Here is a 26,280-nt window from a genome sequence, read left to right on the forward strand (position 1 = left end):
ATTTCCCTGTTCCCTACCCTTCAATTTCTGTGATATATATATATATATATATATATATATATATATGTTCAATATATTCTACTTAGCTAGCTTATATATTTCTATATATCTTCACCTCTTTCTTTTTTTAATATTTATTCCCTTTTGTTGCCCTTGTTGTAGCCTTGTTATAGTTATTGTTGTTGTTATTGATGTCATTCATTGTTGGATAGGACAGAGAGAAATGGAGAGAGGAGGGGAAGACAGAGAGGGGGAGAGACAGACAGACGCCTGCAGACCTGCTTCAGCGCCTGTGAAGGGACTCCCCTGCAGGTGGGGAGCCGGGGTTCAAACCTGGATCTTTATGCTGGTCCTTGCACTTTGTTTAACCCGCTGCACCACTGCCTGACTCCCAATCTTACATATTTCTCTATATATCCACCTCTCTTTTCATTTCCACCTGCCTTTATTCATCTGTCCCTGTATAAGCCTACTCACCCATCCCTCTCTCTCTCTCTCTCTCTTTTATTTGTTTGTTTACCAAAGCGCTGCTCAGCTATGGCTGATGGTGGTGCTGAGGATTGAACCTGGGACCTCAGAGCCTCAGTCTCTGCAGCCAGGGCTCTCAATGCTTTCTCTTTCTCTCCATCTCTCTATGCCTCTCTCTGTCTCTCCATCTCTCTGTCTCTCGATGCCTGTCTCCCTGTCTCTCGATGCCTCTATATCTCTCTCCATCTGTCTCCATCTCTGTCTCTCGATGCCTCTGTCTCCCTGTCTCTCGATGCCTCTATCTCAATCTCTCCATCTCTCTGTCTCTCCATCTGTCTCTCGATGCCTCTGTCTCTCTATCTCTGGTGCCTCTATCTCTCCATCTCTCTTTCTCTCTATCTGTGTCTCTCCTCTCTGTCTCTCCGACCCCTTTCCCCTTCCCGGCCCCGGCCGCCGCCTGACCCGCGCCCTCTCCCCGCAGAGGTGGACAGCTGCAAGAAGTGGCTGGAGTGCCGCAGCCCCTACCTGCTGCTGTACCTGCAGCTCATGGCCGACGACCTGCCCAGCTGCCCCTGCCAGCTGCCGCGCGGCGCCCTGCGCGGCCCAGTGCACGTGCGCGATGGGCCCACCAGGCGGCACTTCTGGTGGCGGCTGGACAGCGCGCGCCCGGCGCCGCCCGCGCGCACCTGCCTGCGCTCAGAGCCGGGCGCGGGCGCGCGCACACTGGCGGCCCAGCTCTGCTGCTACGACGCGCGCCGCCGCCTGCTGACCCGCGGCCGGGGCGCCGCCACCGCGCAGCTCGTGTCGTCCGCGCTGTCGCCCGAGCTGCACCACAAGTTCGACACGCTGCCGCTGCTGCACTGCAAGGGCGACTGGAGCCGCTACCACGCCGTGCGGCCCCCCAACAACGGCTTCTCCTGCGCCGCCAACCCGGGGCGCCGCGAGTACCTGCTGCAGCTGCGGGAGGCGCAGGAGTACTGAGCGCCAGCACCCAGCCGGGCGCGTGCTCTGCGGGTGCACGGAGCTCGCGGGGCGGGGCGGGGCGGGGCGGGGCGGGGCGGGGGCCACGGCGCCTCTCATGCCGCCTTGGGGTGGAGTTTCTCTGCCATCCCCGAGAATAAAGCACTTTATTTTCAAGTTCTGTCTGGCTGCCAGTTCTTAGCAACATCGCCCCGCCAGATATTCGTCGGGATGCGGCATCATCTAAGCTCATTTCCCACGTCTACGCTCGACCGGACCTGCCAATATATGCGGAGATCTTCGCCCACCCTGTCCAATGCTTGACGTCTCGTCATCCAATCTGGTCCCCTACGCCTACACTGAACTTCTCTGTTCCAGACTCTTGGAAACAGAGTTGGCAGTCAGCTGAGGTCAAGAACAAACACCTCATCACAGACCCCTGCGAGCGTCAACCCGGCTTTGACCTGGCACGTTATGATCGGGCCCTCCTCAATCGCTATCCAACAGGCCATGGCCGGTGCGCCGCTATGTTCCATCGCTGGGGAGCCAGAGACGACCCGAACTGCCCCTGTGGCTCCAGACAGACTATGACCCACATAGTCAAAGACTGCCACCTCTCCAGATTCTAAGGAGGTCTCGAAACTTTACATCAGGCTCAACCTGACGCTGTTGACTGGCTACGGAAGAAGGGCAAACGCTAGAAGAAGGGGGTGGGGTGGGGTGGGGGCCAGGTCGCGGCGCAGCTGGTAGAGAGCACACGTCGCAGGGCTGGAGGACCCAGGTTCGAGCCCCCGGCCCCCACCTGCAGGGGCAAAGGTTCGTGAGTGGTGGAGCAGGGCTACAGGGGTCTGTCTTTCTCTCCCCGTCTTCCCCTCCTCTCTCCATGTCTCTCTGTCCTATCAAACAATGACATCAGTAACAAAAAGTACAATAAAACAAGGGTAACAAAAGGGAAAATTAAAAAGTTTTTTAAAAATTTTAAAAAGGAGCTGAAATGACAAAGGCAAAGAAAAACGTGAGTCTCCCAGCCCCCAACACCCATCCTCCAGGCCAGAGGTGGCCTCTGGGGGAATAAGGCACAAAGACTGAGCGAGGGAGAGAAGGATGTCTCCCTCAGTGCAGCGGGGGCAGCACGGGACCTGGTCCCGGGTGGCGCTCATGGTAGAGCAGGCACTTGCAGCTGCACCTTCTTGCCAGCCCCACCTTTCCTTTCTTTCCTCCAGGGTTATCGCTGGGGTTTGGTGCCCGGCTTCTAGAGGCCCCTTTCCCCCGATTTTTGTCACCCTTGTTAGATAGCACGGAGAGAAATGGCGAGAGGAGGGGAAGGCAGAGAGGGGGAGAGACAGACACCTGCTGACCTGCTTCACCGCTTGTGAAGGGACTCCCCTGCAGGGAATTTCTTTTGGGCGGGGTTGCGGCGCACCTGGGTGAGTGCAGGTTACAGTGCACAAGGAGCTGGGTTTAAGCCCCAGGTTCCCACAAGCTGGGAGGAAGGTTCACAAGTGGTGGAACAGGGCTGCAGGTGTCTGTCTCTCCCCTTCTGTCTTCCCAGCCCCTTCTCAATTTCTCTGTTGTATGAAGTGAGCAGCAAATAAAAAGCATGTCCTATGTACGTCTTGTGAATGTTTCCCTTGTCCATGACTTGCCTTTTCATTTTTCTGGCCTTGGAAGTTCTCACTTTACTCAAGTCTCATTTACGTAATTCGAACACTTGTGTATTCAGCAGTTACTAACACATGGTCACATATCTTTGGTATTATCTCGAGAGGTTAGAATGTCAGGCTGTGGTTCGGTCTTGGTCGATGTGTCTGACTGCAGGGAGGGCAGAGGCTAACTCCCGCTGGCACTCTCTTATGGAAGAAGCGCCACCAGTGGGCCTCTCTCCCTGTTGGATTAGCTTTGCCCTTTTGTTGACAATCAACTAACCATGGAAGTGAGTCTATTTCTGGACTCAGTCTTGTTGGCTATGTTAATGCCAGATGCAGTCTTGAACAATGTAGCTCCGTAGAAAACTAGAAAGCTGGGGTATGTTAAGTTCTCTATTTAAAAAAAAAAAATCTGACACTTCTGCTGCTCTCTCAGTTGTTTTTGGTGTGGCCTGGGAGGTGGTGCAGTGGGTAGTGCTCCACTCTCAAACAGGAGTTTGAGCCCCACCACAGGATATGGCAGGTGGCGCTCGGCTGTGTGTGCTGGTGAACTGACCAATTGGTAAAGTGCCCGAGTAAACTGCTGTGGTAGCTCCAGCGCGGCTTTTCCACCTTTCATTCTGCCTCCAGGGCTACTGTTGGGGCTTGGTGCTGGCACTGCAAACCCACCGCTTCTGACAGCCATTTTTTTCTTTCTCTTTTCCCTATTAAACTGACAGGAGAGATTGAGAGTGAAGGAGTCAAAGAGGGAGAGAAGACACCAGCAGACCTGCCTCACTCATTATGAAACCTCTCTCCTCAAGGTGGGGAGTGGGGGCTTGAACCCTGGTCCTTGTGCATAATGTGTGTTGCCTATCCCCCCCACCCCCTTAAACTAATTAATTTGGGATAGAGACAGACAGACAGACAGAGAGAAGGGGGAGAGACCTGCAGGTGGGGGGGCCAGGGACTTGAACCCATGTCCTTGTGAACTGTAACGTGTGCTCTAGCAGGTGTGCCACCGCCCTGCTCACTTCACCGTTTCCCCTCCCCTCTGCTCAGGACCAGCTCCCCACTCAAGACAGCGGGTTTGGCGTCTCACTGGAACACGCTCCGCCCTGAGCAGGCTGGGCTGACGGAGCTGCTCATCTCCTTCTCTCTGGTGTCGTGGCCTATCCTCAGTGTGGAGTCTGCACTCGGAACTTCTCGGCTGAATGAATCAGGCAGGCCGGTATTTCTGAAGACTTTATTGGGGCCGGACAGCAGCTCTGCATGGGGTGGGTCTGGGGTCACCTCTCGTAGTTGCCAACATACACTCAGAACAGACACACCACCGTTTACCCAAACCATTCACAGCATCAGTCTCTCAACAAAGAGAACATCCAGCAGTTCTAGACCATCCTCTGGCAGAACGGAGAGATGGGTGGATAAGGAGAAAGAGTGGCGTTTGTATACAGCGCCTCTTATGTGCACCTCGCCTGCTCTTACTCTCTCGGGTCAGATGAGCGAGCGTCACAGCAACAGAGACGGGTCATCGCAGCACTTGACAGATTCCGGGTTTCACATCACCTGGTCAGTGGGGCGTAGGGGTCAAGGAGGCATGAGCTCAGCTCTCCTCTAAGGGCCTCCGTCCCTCCCCCTGCTCTCTGTTGATCTTCCTTATAGAGAGGGATCATCGAGGGATCATCGGCAGCCAGCGGCCGGAGGGAGGTGAGCTCACCAGTATCCCGTGAAGAACCTTCCAGAATGCTTCTGACCGTGCCATCGGTCTGACATCACAGAGGGAAGAAGCCTGACTGCTCAAGGGAAAGGTGCCACCACCTAGTTTGTGGCGTGTCCCACCCTCCTGAGGGCCCAGGTCCAGTCACTGAACTTCTGCAGGACACCTGGGCTCTGGTCACCTTCCTGTCTCACTGCTACTCCCAGAGAACAGAGCCGCGGGCACTGTGTCTGTCCTCTGAGGTCGCTTTGCCGTAACTTGTCCAGACCACAAAGCACCAGCAGTCTAGGGCCTTCTACCATGTGGGCCTGGCCCACCGCTGCCTCCAGGAAGCCACAGCTAGCTCACATTTTCAGTCAGGACTTGAAAGACACAACTTACAGAAAAAAAAAAAAAAAAACAGGGTGGGGGGAGGTGCTTGAAAAACAAGGGTTACTAGAAGCAACAAGGACACGAAGCACTGGCCAGTCCTGCATTTTTTCTATGTGAGGAAGGAGGAGGAAGAAGCGAGTGGCCTTCTGACCTGGGTGCCTGGCCCATGGCAACCGGAAGGAAGCCAGGACAAGACTCCGTGGGGACAAAGCGATGGAGACGCTCGTCTCCACGTGAGAGGTGTGGGGAGCTGGCCTGCTGGGCACCGAGCGCCGTGTGGGCCGAGGCGCACCTGCAGGCTTGGGCTGTGAGAAAGGAAGCCTGGAGGAACCTTTGCTGTTCCTAACTTCCCACAACCCTTTGGGCTGTGCTGACTCTATACGGTTGTCAGGAAGGCCATGACTTTTTTTTAATTTTATTTTTTGTTTTATTATTATTTTTTATTGGATAGAGATAGCCAGAAATTGAGAAGGGGGAGATAGAGAGGGAGAGAGACAGACCGACATCTGCAGCCCTCCATCACCACTCATGCTATCCCCCTGCGGGGAGTGGGGAGGGGGACTAGGGGCTTGAACCTGGGTCCTTGCGGATTGTAACGTGAGCGCTCAATCAGGTGAGCTGCCAGCCAGCCCCACACCATGACGTACTTCTCTCTGTTGTTGTTCTCTCTGCAGAAATGCATCATGGCTTTTCTGACAATCTAATACCTGTGTCAAATATTCAACAGCCCTTGAACTTCAAGAAGGAAGACGGAAGAAAGGCCCCCACTCTCCGCTTTGTCTAGTCACACAGAGGTCAGCAGAGGTCAATGCCCATTCTGGCTACCCAGAAGGCCCGCACAGGAAAGACGCTGGCACCGGCTCACAGCAGTCAGTCACACAAGACAACCAGAGGGCAGGGAGGCCACCAGTGGTGTCTGAATTTCTCTCGGAGGTCTTGTCACACGCCTACAGATTCTTACAAGAGTCACTCGAGTTCTTTTTTTCTTCACTGCCTGTGGCATAACTAGAGGCCAGAGATCTTTATCGAGGTGGATGGATGGAGTGGGATAGAGAAGAGGGGATGAGAAGCAAGGAGCCAGGTGCCCTGACTCTTCCAGGAGAAGTGGGGGGACCTAGCCAAGTGAGTTATTCTCCCTTCTGGTTCTCACCAGCAAGAAGGATGTGACTGGTGTGAGACACTAGCCAACGCAGCTGGAACGTTCGAGTCAGAGGGAACACAGGCTCCTTTGCGTGGGGAAGAGAGCCCCCGTCTCCTGAGCATGGGGAGCTGGTGTACAGAGACTGGGGAGTCTGGCCTAGACACCACAGGGCAGTTCAGCAGGTGGAGCTCTACAAATGGAGAAGTGAAGCAGGAAGAAAGAGCAAACACAAGAGGGGGGTCTAAGAGACGACTGTCCCACCCGGAGCCCTCACCCGACAAGAGCGGTCTCAGACGGTGACTGTTACTCAGACAGGCAAGTGGTACTTTGGGGGTCTGGAAACTCTGCTGTGCCCTCAAGAGAACTTTTTCAAAGCAAAGCAAAGCAAAGAGGCCTTGAGAAGTGCTTGGAAGAGCCTGCTGGGTGTCTCCTAATTATGAATCTGCTGTTTCTGGCGGAAGGTGCAAAAGCGCTCAGGAGCCTGGCATGGGCAGCGGCAACGCTGGGTGGAAACAGGGACAAGACAGAGGGGTGGGGAGGGCCACGCTCTGTGACTGACCCCAGTGACCCCATTTTGCCTCTTCAAAATAAGTCTGCCCTTAACCCCGTTTATCCTGAAAGAACTCACCAGCAGAACGGCACACACATTTTTTTCCCATGTCCGCACGGACATTTCGGTTGCAGTGGCTTCACGCAGCCTACAACAGGAGACGGGCAGGGAAACTGACTGCTTGCAGTCTGACTCTGGTGAAGCCCAGACTGTTCAGGCAGTAACCAGGGTGCCTAGCGAGCGGGGTTCTCTGCCGAGCAACTGAGCGCACGTCACCGGGCTGGAGACTCCTGGCCACGCGCTCGGGCTGAGTGTAGCTCCCGCACCTCTCGTGGGCGCTTTCTTTCGCCCTCCTTCATTCTTCCACAAGTAAAAACAAAACCTTGCGTAATGTCAAGGGCTGGGGGCTCTCAGGCGCTGAGAGTGACCCAAGATGACCTGTGCTCAAGAATGTGGAGCAAAACCTTCCACTGACACTGCCTGCCACCCCCACGGCCGTGCGCACTTCTGCACAGACAGCACGACAGACCAGCCGCCCGGAACAACCCTAAGCTGCTTCTCCAAGCTGTCCCCGATCCTTCCCCGACAGTACTTGGTGCTTACTGAAAGATGAGCTATCTTGGATATAAGACACTAAAGCTCTCTTCACTTAAGCTTTGGTCAACAGAAGAAAAACAGTAACAATGAAAGAACTTCGACATTGTGACTTTCCTATCTGCTCTTTGGTCAAGTAGTGTAAAAGCTCTCTGGTTGCAGCTCCCTCGCCTGGTATGCTAACAGTCAAAAAAAGAGAGAAGTCCAGGCTGGCTGAGAGGTGTTCAGAATTCCTCAGGGGACCAAAAAGTAAGCGAAGGACAGAGGGAATCTCAAGTTCCAGACGCCAGAAGTTCCCATTGTCTGACGCCATCAAAAGAGTTTGGGACAGTTAGCCATGTCAGTCCTCAAATATTGACGGGAACACGACAAATTCCCGAGCAGAGAATTCAGTGCTCTTCCTGAGCCCTCACCTGGCTGCCACCAGCGAGAAGCTCAAGTGGCCCTCAGTCCTCCTCGCCCGGCTCTGCCTTCTCGCCAGTGGAAGTCACTCTCCTGAGCAGCTTCCGGAGCTGGTGGACAGGACAGGTGTGGGCGCTTTACCAACAGTGGCTGGGAGTGAGAAAAGAACTCAGAAAACAGACGTCCCCTCAAACAGTGACGGTCAGATAAATATTTGGTGGGAAGAAGAAATGTGGAAGCCGGAACGGAATGGAACAAGACCAGGCCTTTGGGCTGCAGGGCCGGGGAAGTTACAGCGATGCTAACGTGCACGGTGGTTCCTGACAGCCGCGGCCGGGGGAGAACACCGCAGCTGACGAGAGGCTCACCGGCGAGGGCGCCCAGGCCGGCAGCTCTGAGGCCTGGAAGGCACTTGCTCCCGGGAGGCGGCCGTGGACCCCAGGCTGCAGTGGCGGGAGCAGCAGGAGCTTCCGACAGGCTGGGAGAGGGTCAGCCAGGGCCAGGCGAGGGTCGGCGTGAGCTCACAAGGAGAAGAGTTATCAAAGAAACCATTTTTTAATGGACCAAAAAAGAAAAAAGAAAAAAAAAAAAAAGCAAGGCGAGTCACCTCTGTCTTCAAGGTTTTCGAAATGGAGCCAGGGGAGGGTGTGAAGTAATTCTGGACTATTTACAGAACGCCGTCTAGAGTGCAGGTGGCCGCAGAGCGCGGTGCTGGGGCCCCGGCGCCGTCCCGGGAGGAGCAGTCCGTCGGGAGCACCAGAGGCTCAGTCTTCCGTCTCTTCGTACGTCGTCTCGTCGAAGGGCCTGTCTAGCAGCGGCACCAGGCGGTGGCGCGAGTACTTCAGCTGCAGCAGGTCCCCAACTTCGTCGATTTCCTTCAAGGCCTGAAACAGACACAGAGCAGAGGTCAGGCAGGCCCGTGCGTAGGGGCTGTGTGTGTCCGGAGTTTATTCGCGGGGCTCCAGGCCGGCTTGCAGGCAGAGCCGCTTTCGGGGCCGGCCAGACCCCTGGCCATGGGGACCCGCACGGCTCACAGCCTGGGAGAAGACGCACCGGCCTGCCGCCTCTCCCTTCCAGGCCGACACTTGCTCTTCGTGTTGCCTCACTCCTGTCAGAAGGCTTGAGGCCGGTCTGTGTGGTGAGCTTCCCGGACCAGGCGGGAGTGGTCAGGAGACTGGGGCCGGCAATGCAGTCTGCAGCTAGACAGCAGAGTTGGGGCCTGAACTCAGGTCTGAGTTGACCCTTTGCTGTCAGGGCTTTACTGGGCTATGCCATCTGGGCTATGCCATCGCTCTTGGCTGCCTCTTTTAAATGATTTTTGGTTTTTGAAAAGTGTTTGTTAGGTTCCTACCAGGCAATCTTAAAATGCCAGGGAGACACCTATCATGGGACTCTGGGAGTACTTTTTTTTGAGGGGGAAGGCAAGGGACCATCTCTGGGGCCCCTGTTTCAGACCGACTTTTTCAGGTAGGAAGAAGGAAGCAGAGAAAGAGAAGAAGAAGAGTCCAGCCTAGCCAGACTCCTCAATGAGTTTCCATGACACAGCAACGGCAACCAGCCAAGCTGAGGGAGAGAAGGTTCAGGAGAGAACATTCTACAGAAAACACAGGAAAAGCCATAGTGTAGACATCAAGAGGAGGCAGAGAGCGGAACAAACTGAAGCTGAAGAAGTCCTCCACGCCCCCGAGATGCAGGGCCCGGTGGGAGATACTGTTAGGCCAGCTGTCGGATGCCTGTGTTTCAGGAGGACTATGAAAGTGCTCACAGAACAAGACGATCAACACTGATGGAGTTCATCTGCTTACAGGTGTCTTAGCGTAAGGGATGTTTAGAGAAAGCTGGACGGGTACTTGCCGTATCAAGTATTTCTTTGGTGTGAGCAGCCGACAGGCAAAACCTGGCTCTGGACTCAATGATGGGGGTGGCGGGAAAGCCCACCACAACCACCCCGACGTTCCGCTTCAGCATCTCCCGGCCGAAGGCTCTGCAGAGGGAGAACAAGAACAAGCAGGAAGGTTAACACGGCGCAGTCCTGCGGCCCCAGTCCCAGTGACTCCGCGGTCACAAGCACCAGAGGCTTCTCTTAGCATTTCCCAGTTCCTTTCAAGTTAGCTGCCAGCTCACAAAAACTTCTTTTACTCAGGAAGAAGATCTCCGAAACGGCCTCGCCAAACTGGAAGACCACAACCAGCAGAGAAAATCTTCAGTGGGCCGAGTTTACAGTCATTTTTAAGTATGGTCCTTGGCAAGTAAGTAACTGCGGTCCAGAGGCTTTGAAAACCGGGGCCTTGAGATGCTGGCATTAGCTCTCCAGCCGGGCGTTTCTTGGGTAGATAAGCAGGCATTGTGCTGCCTGCAGAACTGGGGGTCTCCATGGGTGTCTGAGCACAGCGTCTTTGCTGTGCTTCTTCACGGAGAGCCCGGGCGCTCTCCGTGTCCTGTGCAGGCCCCTGACCGTCTGTCTAGTGCCTCCTCCTGCAGCAGCCTGCGTCTGAGTGACGGCATGTACAGAGAGGGGCGGCAGCCTGCGTCTGAGTGGCGGCGTGTACAGAGTGAGGTGCACTGTGTGCAATGGTAGACACGGTCCTCTCTCAAGAGGAGCTTTCAGGTTAAACAGGTTTGGACTCCTGACCAGACAGCCCTCCAGATGTTTCGTTCAGCCAAGGACTGACCACAGCGTCTGCAAAGCGGGACCCACGACTGAGTCCACGGCGGGTCTGGCAGATGAGGACGACCGCAGGGAGGCAGAGGCTCGACTTACCCGATCTTGGCCGGCATGTAGAGCATCAGAGGCACCACCGGAGAGTCCTCGTTCCCGTAGATGATGAAGCCCATTTCTTTCAGACGCCTCCTGAAGTACCTCGTGTTCTCAGCGAGCTGCTGCACACACTCTTTGCCTGGAAGGCGGTGGGGAGGGAAAAGAGAAGAAAGTGCGCTGTGAGAAAAGGTGCGAGGGCAGAAGACAGCAGCCTTCGGCCCCAGCTGTCGCTCCTCTTCCGCAGCATCGAATAGCCTGCACCCCCGCCTCACAGATGGGATGGGTGTGAGTACACAGAAGCGACCAAGATGGGGAAGTGTTCCCGATACTCTGTCGATACTAGCTGATAATAGCAGATCTTACAGTAATATGCAAACGTCAAAGTTAATGACAGAAGTTTCCCTGGTCTGTTAGCATGGCCAAACACTCCCGTCTCTGAGTCACACAGCTCATTTTACACTCTCATCCACTGCACACGTAGCACCGATATTTGTTTACTTAGATAACTGCCTCCAGGTTATCGCTGGGGCTTGGTGCCAGCACTATGAACCCACTGCTCCTGGAAGCCATTTTCTGTTTGTTTGTTATATTGGACAGGACAGAGAGAAACGGAGAGGGGAGGGGAAGACAGAGAGGGGAAGAGAAAGACAGACACCTGCAGACCTGCTTCACCGCCTGGGAAGCGACTCCCCTGCAGGTGGGGAGCCGGGGCTCGAACTGGGATCCTTACGCCGGTCCTTGTGCTTTGCGCCACGTGCGCTACCGCCCGACTCCCGCCCCAAACCCAGATCTTTATGCTCTGTACTATGTGTGCTTAACCCTGGCGCCACCACCGGCCCCCATTTTATGGGTTTCCGACTGTGAGCACTCATAAATAAGAGCGTGCGGTGGTTTTCTTATCAATTAAAAAGCTGGGAAGTCCACACTTAAAAAAGCACAAATATCACAGAGTTCAGATGATACATGAATCAGAAATATGGGTGGTCAGAAACTGCTCACAGGGTCATACCGCCACGTAACCACTGCCGAGCAGGTTACATGTGACTCGGAATTAATACTTAAGTAAATACATTCAAGTTGACCAAAGACTCCAACACTCAAGCTTACATTAGCATAATCAGTGAGAACAATGAGCACCACTTAAGTTATGGCATATCTTATAAAAAGCAGAAAGTGGTCTGGGAGGTGGCGCAGCAGATAAGGCATTGGACTGTCAACCATGAGGTCCCTAGTTCAATCCCTGGCAGCACATGTACCAGAGTGATGTCTGATTCTTTCTCATGTATACATACATTCTAAAAAAAAAAAAGGTAAACTCAACCCCCACCCCCCAAAAAAAAAAGACATGTGTGTTACATTTAACATTACAGAGAACAAGGTAACATATGGGAGTTATGGGACACCAGGAGGCATAACATTTATACCACAAAGATTCCAAAGGTGTGAGAGACAGGAAGGGGCAGAATTCTTAACACCATAGTTCCTGGCAAACTTTTTTTAAAATAGAGACAGAGATAGAGAAGGTGATTTGGGAGGTGGTGCAGGAGATAAAGTGTTAGACTCTCAAGCACTAGGCCCCAAGTTCAGTATCTCATCTTTCTCATTATTAAGTAAATAAAATCAGAGAGAGAGAGACCTGCAGTACTGCAGGTGGGGACCAGGGACTTGAACCTGGGTCCTCATGCATGGCAAGGCAGGTGCTGTGCCAGGCGAGTCACCACCTGGTGCCCAGGGACAGAAGTGGTATCTGAAGAAATAATAGTTGAGAACTAGCCCAAACCGACGAAGGAAACATGCACCCAGATCCAGGAAACTCAAAACAATTCCAAACCAAGTAAACTCAAGACAAACACCAAGACACATAATTAAAATGACAAAGATAAGCGACAAGAGAGGCAGTAAGACTACCTGTGGATTTCTCAACAGGCCAGAAGGGACAAGCAGGAGAGAAAGTGCCCAATGGAGAGAAGCTGCAGCCCAGAACAACTCTACTGAGGTAAGTCATTACTTAGACTGGGAAAAGGGACAGAGAGCTTCTCAGACAAACCGTCGTTAAAGGGATATGTCACCACTAACTTGGTTCTAACAAGAAATACTAAAATGACTTCTTTTAGAGAGAGACCTGCAGCCCTGCTCCACCGCTTGTAAGGCTTCCCCCTGCAGGAGGTCACCCGGGGCTTGGACCTGTGTCTCTGCACGAGGTAGCGTGTGCGCTCAACTGGGTGTGGCCCTGCCCGGTCTGGTCCCCTAGGACTAACATGAAAGGAAAATGTCAAGTCATCTCACTCACATGTGATATAAAAAGAAACAAGTTGCATGTACAAACGATTGTATTTACTGTCGAATGTAAAACATTAATTCCCCAATAAAGAAATTTAAAAAAAGAAACAAATCATGGTCTGGGAGGTGGTGCAGTGGATAAAACATTGGACTGTTAAGCATGGGGTCCTGAGTTCAATCCCCGGCGGCACATGTACCAGAGTGATGTCTGGTTCTTTCTGTCTCTCCTCCTATCTTTCTCATGAATAAATAAATAAATTCTAAAAAAAAAAAAAAAAAAAAGCAAGTCGGGAGTCGGGCAGTGGTGCAGAGGGTTAAGCACAGGTGGCCAAAGCGCAAGGACAGGCATAAGGATCCCAGTTTGAGCCCCTGGCTCCCCACCTACAGGGGGATCGATTCCCCGTCTCTGTCTTCCCCTCCTCTCTCCATTTCTCTCTGTCCTAGCCAACAGCAGCAGCAGCAATGACAACAATAATAATAAAAACAACAGCGACGATAAACAACAAGGGCAACTAAAAGGAAGGGGGGAAAATGAAGTCAAGGGAATGGACAGTTAAAAGATCCTTGAGGCTCGACCGGAGACCTGAGGTCACCAAAGGGGCGGGGAGAGAGAGCAGATGCAAAGTGTGCAGGGGGCCTACGGGCTTGATGGGGGAAACTGGTGTTCTGGTGAAGAAATGCCAAGCTGTGCCTCTAAAGCCTCGGCACTGGGAGCTGACCTTGGCGGCATGAGGCCGCTGGCGTCCTCTGTGCCGGTGATACTCTGACTCACCCCTTTCTGTTATCCTCTCTACTTTGTATGGGGGCCAGGCGGTGGCGTGCCTGGTTAAGTGCACGCACTTAGTACTGAGCACAGGAGCCTTGTTCGAGCCCCTGGTTCCTCACCTGCATGCAGGTGGACGCCTCACGAGCAGTGAAGCAGGTCTGCAGATGTTTCTCTTGCTCTCTCCTTCCCTCTCTGTACATGTATGTGGGTCCTTCCCTTCCACATTTCTTTCTGTCCTATCACATTATAAAAGAAGAGAAAGTCTTAGGGCAGTTAATAGCTCACCTGGGCAGTGTGCTGCTCCACCCACCCACCCACCCCCCCCCCCACACACACTGAAGGAAGTTTTGTGCTGTGGTCTCTGTGGCCCACCCTACCTTTGTCTCTATCTGGGGGGAAAATAGGAAAAGGAAAAAAGAGAAAACTCTGCCTTGTGTAGCCACTTACACCAGTGACGCGGGGCCCCTGGTCACCCTGCGACAGCGTCTCGTCCACACCTGCTGGCTCGCCCTGTCTCTACAGAGAGACAACGTCATGAGCTGACCTCTGCCAGCTCTGGACTTTTCTTCTAGAGCTTTCTCGCTACTCCCGAAGAGAGCTAGGGCTTTGCTCCGGATTAGACTGTGGTTCTCAGCGTTTTAACAGCCAACTATGTTCTCAAAGTTTGCTAAGTTAAATGAGCTTAGCAAGGTCCTGCACGTGCAAAGAGCATTAGGAAACAGGCCCCTCCTCTCTGCCGGACGTCTTGGGCTTGTGTGGAAAGAGTCAGCTGTGCCTTAGGGCTCGAGGTTCCCTCTGTCCCCAGAAGTGCAGACAGTTCACGAGACACCAAGTCTCAGACGCTATCAGTAGAGGTGACTTCCTTAAGAGACAGTAAACCTCTCTGCTCAGCGCTGGAAGAACATACCAGCCGTGAGAGCAAGAAAGCCCCTTGGCTTTGCTATTACCTCTCCCTTCTAGAAGCAGGGGTCAGAAGTCAGAGGAAACCAAACCAAATCCTGCAGAGGCCAAGGAACTCAAGGAGGAGGGTCAGACGCTGCAATTTCCGGCTTTGTGTGCCCACACGCCCTACCCCTCACCATGGCTCTGTGACACGTCGTCTCGGGGGAAGGCAGGTGACAGAGATGCACAGGGAGGGCAGTGTGGGCAGGGCTGACTGGGGGCCTAGTGCCAATTGGGCTCTCTGGCTAACACCGCCTCCAGCACCCAATCCATGGGCCCACAAGGGTCTGCCGGCTTCTCTGCTCCAGAGTCCTTAATTCCGCGTTCCTCTTTCCAATTTCCCACTCCAGAGTCCTGCCACGGCCCTAAGTTGCACAGGGAGCCATGTCTCAGAATTTCTTCCCATTCTGAGGGTTGTCTTTTCACAAGCTTTGAATTTTGGTGCAGTTTTATTTATTTTTTTTCCCCTTTTGGTCGCCTGTGCTTGTGGGAGTCATAACTAAGAAACCACTGGCCAGCTTAGTCACTGAGATTTACAGCTATTCTTTTTAAACAGATTTATTTATTTATTTTTCATCAATGAGAGAAAATCACTCTGGCACAAGAACCGGGGGTCTGAACTTGGGGTCTCAAGCTTGAGGGCTCAGTGCCGCGCCCACTTAGCGACGCCCCAGCCCGCCAGAAGCCAGAAGCGCGTCTCCTTCCGGGAGGCTCTAGACGCGGCCCTCGAGTGCGGGCTCTCTTCGGTCTCAGACGCGGCCCTCGAGTGCGGGCTCTCTTCGGTCTCAGACGCGGCCCTCAAGTGCGGGCTCTCTTCGGTCTCAGACGCGGCCCTCGAGTGCGGGCTCTCTTCGGTCTCAGAGTTCTGAGTGGCGGCGTGAGGAAGGAAATCGATGCACCTCAAGAAGTGGGGCAGGGACAGGGGCCTGTTTCTCAATCCTTGACGTGAGCCCCCCACCCCCTTGTTACTGGGGCGTCACTGCTCTGGGGGAGGGAAGACCTCCCTCAGTGCTGCAGAGCCCTCGCGTGGTGTGTGAGGGACTTGGACCCCCGTCGCGTGTGTGTGACACAGCAGACGCCGCTCCCACGAGCCACCTTGCCCGCCCGGAAGAATGCTCTAGCAATCTCTGGCAAAGAGGAAGGGACAAGAAGACAGACATAAGGATCCCAGGCCTTGCATCTGAGCCATCTCCTGAGGTGCGTCACTTCCTCTCAGTGGCTGGGCAGCGGAGACAGTAGCAGCAGATGACACGTTCACCGCTCATCAAAGCGGGGGGGGGGGGGGGGGTGTGCGGCCATGGAGACACGCACCTGGGTGGCGGGCGCCCGGCTGGCAGAAGAGCACCCAGCACCTCTAACTGGCCACCTGGAGCCTGCGCTCGGGGACACCTGAGAACTCTGACCCACCTGGTGCCACCAGCTTACCCACAGGACCTACAAGTTCCAGGAAACCAAGTCACTAGCTGGCCCAGGTAAGAACCCACAGATCACCAGCACGCCCCTTGGGAAGTGCTCTGAATGTACTTTCACCACGTCCAGTCCTGAACGCCACTTCCTCTGATGTGTGGACGGCTCCCGGCCTGGCACAGTCAATGGGGAAGGCCTAGAGGAGGCTACACAAAGCCAGCACCGTCAGGATGCACAAGGCCCACACTGGCTGCAGGTGCACCACAGACATGGTGCGTGCATCTCTGCCGGCTGCGGAGAGCACCCGGGCGGGCGCCTGGCTGGGCAGCTCCCAGGGTCGGAACCTGCCCTCCCGCCTTAGGCCTGTGAAGTGACCCCCCCGCAGGTGGGGAGCCGGGACCCCTGCTCTGGTCCCTGCGCTTCGTACCTTGTGCTCTTGACCCGCTGCACTGATGCCGGGCCCTGCACCAGCTTTTTAAGGAAGATTCTCTGGCAGGAGGGCCCAAGGCCAAGCCCCAGTATCACATGTGCCGATGATGCTCTGGTGTCCTTTCTCTCAGTAATAAGCAAACACGCCCTTTTCTCAAGTGTCTTTTCTCTCTTTGTGAAGGAGAGGAAGGGGGACTTGGGTGAAAGTTCTCATAAAGCACAAACAGGGAGGTGGGCGTGGCAGCAGGTGGCACAGCTGGTACAGCGGACGAGGACCGGGGTTCAAGCCCCAGGACACCACCTGGAGGCAGCAGCACAGGGCAGCCACACAAGCAGTGCTGCGGCGGCTCCCACTGTTTCTCACTCTCAGACCAAAGCCAGGTGTGGGGCAGAGGCGTACTCAGCAGAGCGGGCATGTTGCTGCCACGCGCAAGGACTCGGGTGGTGAAGCAGGGCTGCCAGTCTCTCTCTTTCTCTTCCTCACTATCTCACCTTCCCCCTTGATTTCTCTATGCCTCTTTTCAAAGAGTAAAACAAACAAGGCAACAACTCCTTGGAAAAACATGGACCCAGGGCAAGCATCACTCTGCTGGTGGAGGTGTGCGAGGTCCGCTAAGGGCCACACTAGGGCCTCCTGCTTGGGAGCCCAGCTGTCTTCACTGTGCCGATTCTTGGGTCACATGGGAAATCTCTCGACAGAGAAAACCAGGGCCAGCGAGAGGGCTCCCTGCAGTGTGGCTGGCCACGTGCTCGCCTGTGGCGGCTCTGCCATTCTCACTGTCGCCCTCTAAATGAAAATGTGGACTGAGGGGAGTCGGGCGGTAGCGCGGCAGGTCAAGCGCATGTGATGCAAAGCGCGAGGACCGGTGTAAGGATCCCGGTTTGAGCCCCCGGCTCCCCACCTGCAGGGGAGTCGCTTCACAGACGGTGAAGCAGGTCTGCGGGTGTCTGTCTTTCTCTCCCCTCTCTGTCTTCCCTGCCTCTCTCCGTTTCTCTCTCTCCTATCCAATAAAAACGACACCAATAACAACAACAATAAAACAACAAGGGCAACAAATGGGAAAATAAATAAATATTAAAAAAAAAAGAAAGAAACAAGAAAATGTGGACTGAGATAGGCAAACTGTGCCTGTGAGAAGGAAAAAACAAAGAAATGAACAAGCAAAGATAAACATCCCACACCCCTGGCTCAGAAAATGAAACAACAAATAAAAATAAACAGCCCCCCCCCCTGAAAAAAAAACAAAAACACAAACACACACCTGACTTTAGAGCCACGGAAGTGCCTGGGGTGCCAGTCCGCCTGCAGATGGAAGCAGACGTCCAGGCCTGAGGTCGCTGGCTGGATCCCCTGTGTGCACGGACCAGCACTCTGGCTCCTCTTTCTCAGATGTAATAAATAATAATCATATAAATGCGACTCATACTAATAGTGGAAATGCTTTTTTGTTTTAGTTGCTGGAAGGGTTTTACCTCTCCAGGTCAACTTTTTCAAACAGAGAGAGAAGAAAGGAGGGAGGAAGGGAAAGACACTACAGCACCGAGATAACTTCAAGCGCGGTGGGGCCAGGCTCGAAGCTGGGAGGGAGGGACGCGCGCGCGCACACGCGTACAAACACACACGACAAAACAGGTGCTCTCGTATCCTGCTGATTAGGAAACACTTTATAAAGTGAGGAAAAACAAGCAGACAGCAAAGGTCCGGCTTCCCTGTGGCTGTAACTTCCTGCAGCCAACAGTGCCCTCTGCTGACACAGAATCAAAGTGGAGGACCTCAGGCAAACAGCACACAGTGCTTCAAAACATCTAGGGGGTTAGAAATCCACCCAAGTAAATTCATCCACCCTGTGGAGAGCAGTCCAGAGTCTCTCAGAAGGCGAGAAGTGGACCTTGCCTGTGACCCTGCAATTCATCTCCTGGGGACAGATCATAAGGAACCAGACACACCCATCCAAAATGACTGTGTGTTCACCTATGTTGACAGCAGCACAACTTGTAACAGCTATAACCTGGACGTAAGTCAGGTGTCCAACAACAGATGAGTAAGTTTTGGTCTATATACACAATGGAATACTACTCAGCTATTAAAAATGGTGATTTCACCTTCTTCAGCTCATCTTGGATAGTGCTTGAAGAAATGACATTAAGTGGGAGTCGGGCGGTAGCGTGGCGGGTTAAGCACAAGGACCTGTGTAAGGATCCTGGTTTGAGCTCCCGGCTCCCCACTTGCAGGGGAGTCGCTTCAAAAGCGGTGAAGCAGGTCTGCAGGTGTGTCTTTCTGGCCCCTTCTCTGTCTTCCCCTCCTCTCCATTTCTCTCTGTCCTATCCAACAACGAAGACATCAGTAACAACAACAATAACTACAACAACAATAAAAAAGGGCAACAAAAGGGAAAATAAATATTTTTTTTAAAAAGAAATCACATTAAGTAAGACTAACCAGAAAGAAAAGGATAAATATGAGATGATCTCACTCACAGACAGAAGCTGAAAAATAAGAGCAGAGGGACAGCACTAAGCAGGACTTGGACTGGAGGTTGTACTGCGCGGAAGTAAAGGCTCTGGGATTGGGGTGGGAGGTTCAGGCCCTGGAACATGATGGCACAGGGCCCAGTGGGGGTTGTACTGTTATGTGGAAATGTTATACATGTACAAGCTGTTGTTTTGACTGTTAACTGTAAACCATTTATAACCCAATCAAGAGATTTTACAAAGAGAAAGAAAAGAAAGAAATCCACCACAGACAGAATTAACAGAGTAACAGATCCAGAATGATTTGTTTTTTATCTACTGCCTGTTCAATTAGATTCTTTTTTAATAAGTATTAAAGACACTAGCGATGGGGAGATGACATAATGGTCCTGGGGAAAAGCTCCAGCCTGAGGCTCGGAGGTCCCTGGTTCAATTCCCAGCACCACCATCAGCCAGAACTGAGCAGTCCTCCTCTGGTGTCTTTCTCATTAAAATAAGTAAATAAAAGTTAAAATCACTACTGAAAGAACCGCATGTCCACGGAAAGCATACAGCTCAAGAAACAGCCAAAGAGCTCGTGAGTCAGCGGCCGGCAGTCACGTGACCCGACAGGCGTGCTCAGCAGGAGGGAGCCAGGCCGGCTCTCCTGGGTGTGCATTCAGTGCAAGGCCAAGCACCCACACACCCCACCAGCTCCGGACATCAGGAAGCGCGTTTACAAGTCGTCAAGGGAAAGGAGCGCGGGTCTCTACTGAGCCCCGGGCATTTTCCGGGAAGGCAGGCTTACCCAGGGTGGTGCCGTCCTGCCCCATGATGCACTTCATTGAGGTGACGATCTGCTCCGCCACCGGCGGGGACAGCGACGCGGCGTACACGGCGCTGTGGGAGTGGGTCCGCAGGTAGCGCACCAGCTCCTGGGGGAGCAAGGCAGGCGTCAGGGCACAAGGCAACACGTGAGAGCACACTGCTGCCTTCACTATCGGGGAGGCAAGGGTATCTGGCAGGGACCAAGCACTCTGCCAGCCAGCAAGTGGGTACAAAAGCTGGCACCACCCCACCCCACGCCACTGCACCCCAGGTTCTGGTTTTTTTTGCCTCCAGGGTTATCGCTGGGGCTCGGTCTTGCACCATGAATCCACTGCTCCTGGAGGCTATTTTTCCCATTTTTGTTGCCCTTGTTGTTGGATAGGACAGAGAGGAATTGAGAGAGGAGGGGAAGACAGAGGGGGAGAGAAAGACCGATTGTGAAGCAACTCCCCTGCAGGTGGGGAGCCGGAGGCTTGAACCGGGATCCTCAAGCTGGTCCTTGCACTTTGCGCCACGTGCGCTCAACCCACTACGCTACCACATGACCCTGTTTTGATTTAAACAGGCCTCCACACAGAGGAAAGAAAAGCCAGTTGTAAGAAGATCTCTACATTTGAAGAACAGCTCATTTGGTGTAGGAAAGAGAGAATGCAGAGTCAGACAGGTGTCTGGCAGCTACACTGATTTACTTCTCAGCGTTGAATGGCCGCAGAGTTCATTAACTCCTGAACGAGAGAAACACAGTCTGATAGCGAGCTTGTTTTACTTTTGCTTATTCACCTATTTTGCCTCCAGGACTGCGCTGGAGTTGTCTGCATGATCCCAACACCAGCGGATTCTCTTCATCAGACAGTATGTGACCTACCAGGTGAGCTATTGCCTAGCTCCTGATTTTAAAGGCATTAAGTGTCCTCCAGATATACAGAGAGGTGTGTGTGTGTGTGTGTGTGTGTGTGTGTGTGTGTGTGTGTGTGCGCATTTGTGTGTGCATGGCAGGGCAGATAGCACAATGGTTATACAAAGAGACTCTGAGGCCTGAGGCTCCAAAGTCCCAGGTTCAATCCCTGTATATGCCAAAACTGAGCAAGGTTCTGTCAAGAAAGGAAGGAAAGGAGGGAGGGAGGAAGGGAGGGAATTAATGTGACAGACATTAAACAAATTCCCTAGGTCTTGCAAGAGAACACTAAAGCTATCTCATACATTTACGAATTGAGAAGCCTATGATCTCAAGACAGTCAGCAATATGTTGTTATTCTCTGGCACCTGTCTCCCTGCCCCCCCCCCCCCAACAGCCTCACATTCATCAGTGTCATCTCCCCCTCTGCTCCTAGGCCCCCGTAACCACTAGCCTACGCTTAGTCTCTGATGTCTGTTCTGGACGCATCCTATCAAACATGACTTGTGGCCTGCAGGGACACAGCCCAGGTGTCACACCCCACGTGCTTTGGGCACAGGAAGGGGACTGGGCAAGGCCCTGGTTGTACCACTCCCCAAAGGGACCTTTTGTTGACTGACTTGTTTATTATTATTGGATAGAGACAGAGAGCAACTGAAGGGGAGTGGGAGAGGGAGAGAGATAGAGAGACACCGCAGCTCTGCTTTACCACTCGTGAAGCTTTCCCCCTGCAGGTGGGAACCAGGGGCTTGAACCCGGGTCCTCGTGCACTATAGTGTGTGCGCTTAACCAGGTGCGCCACCACCTGGCCCCTTGACTCACTTCTTCGACTTAACATACCGCTGTCAAGGTTCTATGCTCTATAAACTCTGTGACAGCAGCGGGGGGGGGGGGGGGGGGGGTTACGGTGGGGCAGTGGGTAAAACACTGGACTGCTCAGCTCTGCCTGGGCAGAGAGTTCTCTCCGCCCCCAGCGGGCTCCCAGGAGACAGCTCCACCCTGCCAGGGTCAGCACAGCTCTGGCCCAGCGGAAGGTCTGTGGCTGGCGGGCGGCCCCACTGTGCGTGTTCTTGCACAAGGTGCTCTGTATCTCGGGCCAGCGTGGAGTGCAGAACGGAGCTCAGATAAGAGAACAACCAACAGTAAACAGAACCAGCTTTTAGGTCCTTGGACTTGCTCACAGACAGCCCAATGTGAAGCCCAATGGGCCAGGGCCTCAGCCACAGAACACTCAGGCTCCCGCAGGCCGGGCCAGGACCGCGTCTGCAGAGCATCCGCTGGCAGGTCCAGAGGCCAGCGCCTTCCTCGACTGCCTGCTCCTCGTTGCCCCTTTACCTTCCTGCCTCCGATGTAGCCTCCAGAAGCACCGAAGCTCTTGGTGAATGTGCCCATCATGACGTCCACGTCCTCGGGGTCTAGGCCGAAATAGTCCACTACGCCTCGGCCTGTGGGGCCCAGAGCCCCAATGCTGTGAGCCTCATCCAGGTATAAGTACGCCTTGTACTTCTTCTTAAGGGCAATCACCTCGGGGAGACGGACAATCGACCCCTCCATGCTGGCAAAACGGGAAAGTTATAACTCAAAATTAGGAGTCGGTCACTTCCCTCCCATTCTTTTTTAATGCCTCGTGTGTTTTAACTGGAGCACGACAGTGACTGTGGTTTAAACAGGCAAGTCAGAGGGAGACTTGGAAGAAGAGAGGACTCATGGGCATAAGGACCTGAACTGGGTCCCTGAAGCCAGAGCACCATTCATCTGGTGCAGACGGTGGTGCTGTGGATTGAACCTGGGACCTTTGGGGCCTCAGGCATGAAAGTCAACTGTGCTACCCCTGTCACTATCTCTATGACCTACAATATTTCCTAGAACCAAATGAGGTGTTTTTAGATTTGACATATAGGGACTAGGTTCCAATTCTTATCCACAGACATGCAGTCCCTTTACACATAACAGAAAAACAAAGAAGCCGAACAGAAAGACATTTGACCCCAAGCTGCACGATGCAATGAATCAAGAACCAGCTAAAGGCCTTTCTCTCTAGAGTAACCACGCTGAGAGTGAGAGACGTCTCCCCGCAGAGGGTTCTGGATTCCCTCCCCCTCCAATGTAAACTTCTTTTTTAAAATTTTTTAAAAATATTTATTTTATTTATTTATTCCCTTTTGTTGCCCTTGTTGTTTTATTGTTGTAGTTATTATTGTTGTTGTCATTGTTGGATAGGGCAGAGAGAAATGGAGAGAGGAGGGGAAGACAGAGAGGGGGAGAGAAAGACAGACACCTGCAGACCTGCTTCACCGCCTGTGAAGCGACTCCCCTGCAGGTGGGGAGCCGGGGTTCGAACCGCGACCTTATGCCGGTCCTTGTGCTTTGCGCCACCTGCGCTTAACCCGCTGTGCTACAGCCCGACTCCCCAATGTAAACTTCTGTGACTTCACGGAGGCCATCCCAAAGACGGGCACAATAAAGCAGGTTACCTGTATATCCCCTCTACGAGGATCAGGATTTTCTTCCAAGGCCTGCGTGTCCGAGGCTGACCATAAACAATGGCATCTTTCAGCAGCTTCTCCAGGCTTTGCATGTCTAGAGGGACAAAAAGAACTTGAACAAAAGCATAGTCCTCGGACCTGTTTAATTTTAATTAATTGATTAATGTGCCTCCAGGGCTCTTGCTGGGGCTTGGTGCCTGCACTACAAATCCACTGCTCCTGGAAGCTATTTTTCCCCCTTTATTGCCATTGTTGTTTATCATTGTAGTTGTTGCTGTCATAGTTGTTGGATAGGGCAGAGAGAAATGGAGAGAGATGGGGAAGACAGAGAGGGAGAGAGAATGACACCTGCAGACCTGCTTCACCACTTATGAAGTGACCCCTCTGCAGGTGGGGAGCCAGGGGCCCGAACCGGGATCCTTATGCCGGTCCTTGAGCTTTGCACCACCTGCACTTAACCTGCTGCACTGCCGCCCGACTCCCCAGCCTAACTGAAAGCAAACAGACATTCCTCCCTAAGCAGCACCTCAGTCCACGACTGAGGAGAAAAAGCGCATACAGGCTGAGCGACTCACTAAAGATATAATGAGGTTTGTTTTTTTGCCTCCAGGGTTACTGCTGGGGCTCAGTGCTGGCACTATGAATCCACTGCTCTTGGCGGTCATGCCTGCCCCCTGCATTTTTTTTGGCTAGGACAGAGAAACTGAGAGGGGAAGAGACAGACCTGCAGACCTGTTTCGCCGCTTGTGCAGTGACACCTCGCCCCCCGCAGGTGGGGAGCCGGGGGCTCAAACCAGGATCCTTGCATGCGTCCTCACACTTTGTACTATGTGCGCTTAACTTGGTACACCACCTCCCAGCTTCCAGATCTAATGACTCTTAAAAACAAACTAAACGGGAGTCGGGCTTTAGCGCAGCGGGTTAAGTGCAGGTGGCGCAAAGCACAAAGACCGGCATAAGGATCCCGGTTCGAACCCCGGCTCCCCACCTGCAGGGGAGTCGCTTCACAGGCGGTGAAGCAGGTCTGCAGGTGTCTATCTTTCTCTCCTCCTCTTTGTCTTCCCCTCCTCTCTCCATTTCTCTCTGTCCTAACCAACAACGACAACAACAATAATAACTACAACAATAAAACAACAAGGGCAACAAAAGGGAATAAATAAATAAAATAAATATTAAAAAAAAGGAAAATAAATACAATCAATATGGGGGGAAAAGTAATTTCTTAAAAAAAAAAAAAAACTAACTAAACTAGATAACAACGGCACCATGGATTCAGCTGGCTAGCACACTTGTGAGATGACCTTTAAGTAAAATGTTTTGTCAGTAAGCTTTTTCTCTATTTACAGAATTAACTTTCTAATACTCTGGAGTCGTTCAGAAATAAATACACAAAGAAGCCTGACTAAATACACAACTTCATGAAAAGCAAGCATGGGGAGGAATAAACAAATGGCCCACTTCCTTGTACCTACGTCATGCCTACGTCATGTTCAACGACTGCTAGGTGGTTTTATCCTGGTGGTAGGTTCAGCACATACATTATTCTGGGCACATACAGATCTCTGTATTCAGCAAACCTGGCAAGCCACAGTGATTACTCTGGCTACCAATACAGAGCCGAGTTCCTGTGTCTCTGCTGGCCTTTTGATCACTACACCAGGCCACCCCATCACCAGAGGCTCTAGTCAAGGAGTTCTTGGAAACCTCTCTAGTGGACCCTCTCTCCACCATCACTGGCCTCCTGTGGCCTCTCCAGGAGCTGCCCGCACTGCTACTCCAGGAAGCCCGGTCCTGCAATGAGAGCAGCCTACAATGTTCCCAGCTGTGACCTTAACTGTGAGCTCAGGCTGACAGGGATGCAGAGGTGACACAGGCGCCTGTGCTGAATATGAATAGACATGGGCCCTAGGGCAGATCCATGGGGTTTAGAGTTAACAGTATTTATATACTTTCCCCGTATTTGGGAGCTACTCTCTGCCGTGGTCCAGCTTTCTAATTCTATCCTCAATTCAGATACCACCTTCCTAGACTAGACTTCTAGCCCACCTGCATGTTAGTTACCAGACTCAGGCACTAAAGCCATGGGCCCCTTGGAATATATATAAAATAGACATCCTGGGAGTCGGGCGGTAGCACAGGTGGTGCCAAGCACAAGGACTGGTGTAAGGACCCCGGTTCGAGCCCCCAGCTCCCCACCTGCAGGGGAGTCGCTTCACAGGTGGTGAAGCAGGTCTGCAGGTGTCTGTCTTTCTCTCTCCCTCTGTCTTTCCCTCCTCTCTCCATTTCTCTCTGTCTTATTTAACAAGGATGACAACAATAACTACAACAAGGGCAACAAAAGGAAATAAATAAGTAAATAAATATTAAAAAAGAAATAGACATCCTAACTTCTTTCCAAAGACCCTTATCTGCTCTAGTCTGACCTTTAGGTTCCTGATTTTTAAACAATTTGTCCTGCTTTGTATCTTATTGCTTTTCAACCACCAAGTTGCACATGCCAACCTAGGCAGACACTTCTGGGGTAATGAATCAGCATGCCAACATCCATGCCCAGCAGAGAAGCAATTACAGAAGCCAGACTCTCCACCTTCTGCACCCCATAAAGATCTTTGGTCCATGCTCTCATATGGATAAATAATAGGGAAGTTTCCAGTGGAGGGGATGGGACAGGAACTCTGGTGGTGAGAATTGTATGGAATTATACCTCTCTTATCTTACAATCTTATCAATCATTATTAAGTCACTAATAAAACAAACAAAAAAAAGCTCTGGTTTATGGTGGTACTGGGGATTGAACCTGGGACTTTGGAGCCTCAGGCAAGAGTCACTTGCATAACCATTATGCTGTCTTCCCAGCCCTGATTTTATTTACTTATTAATGAGAAAGACAGGAGGGGAGAAAGAGCCAGGCATCACTCTGGCACATGTGCTGCCGGGGATTGAACTCAGGACCTCCTGCTTGAGAGTCCAGTCCACTGCACCACCTCCACATGATGTGATCTCTTTCACTCCCTCTCTCTCAGCTCTGTCTGTCTGTCTCTTTTTTTTAACAAGAGGATTGATCGGCTCTAGCTTATGGTGGTGTGGGGGACTGAACATCTGTCGTTCCCTTAAAAAAATAATAAAAATTGCTACTTTGCCTTCATTTATATTTTCTATTACATTAGTCGCTGTCATCAATTCCCCCAAATCACTAATATCAGCAG

The 26,280-nt window shown here is 52.6% G+C and overlaps 1 protein-coding gene and 1 long non-coding RNA gene across 2 annotated transcripts in view; both read right to left on the bottom strand.

The window, feature by feature from the left end:
• Positions 1 to 4,285: 4,285 nt before the first annotated feature.
• Positions 4,286 to 6,357, bottom strand: LOC132535458 (uncharacterized). The gene is made up of 2 exons (XR_009547271.1): positions 4,938 to 6,357; positions 4,286 to 4,899 (listed from the first exon to the last, which is right to left on the bottom strand). It is a non-coding gene; the product is annotated as an uncharacterized LOC132535458 (long non-coding RNA).
• Positions 6,358 to 7,476: 1,119 nt separating this feature from the next.
• Positions 7,477 to 26,280, bottom strand: part of SPTLC2 (serine palmitoyltransferase long chain base subunit 2) — a 53,449-nt gene continuing 34,645 nt past the window's right edge. The window contains exons 7-12 of the mRNA XM_060181347.1: positions 23,063 to 23,168; positions 21,924 to 22,143; positions 19,674 to 19,800; positions 10,594 to 10,729; positions 9,687 to 9,816; positions 7,477 to 8,716 (exon numbers count right to left, since the gene is read on the bottom strand). Coding sequence (XP_060037330.1) covers positions 8,597 to 8,716; positions 9,687 to 9,816; positions 10,594 to 10,729; positions 19,674 to 19,800; positions 21,924 to 22,143; positions 23,063 to 23,168 — 839 coding nt within the window. The 3' untranslated portion in view covers positions 7,477 to 8,596. The remainder of the gene's footprint in view (positions 8,717 to 9,686; positions 9,817 to 10,593; positions 10,730 to 19,673; positions 19,801 to 21,923; positions 22,144 to 23,062; positions 23,169 to 26,280) is intronic.

The sequence above is a fragment of the Erinaceus europaeus genome, chromosome 22 (assembly GCF_950295315.1).
Source record: "Erinaceus europaeus chromosome 22, mEriEur2.1, whole genome shotgun sequence".
NCBI lineage: Eukaryota > Metazoa > Chordata > Mammalia > Eulipotyphla > Erinaceidae > Erinaceus > Erinaceus europaeus.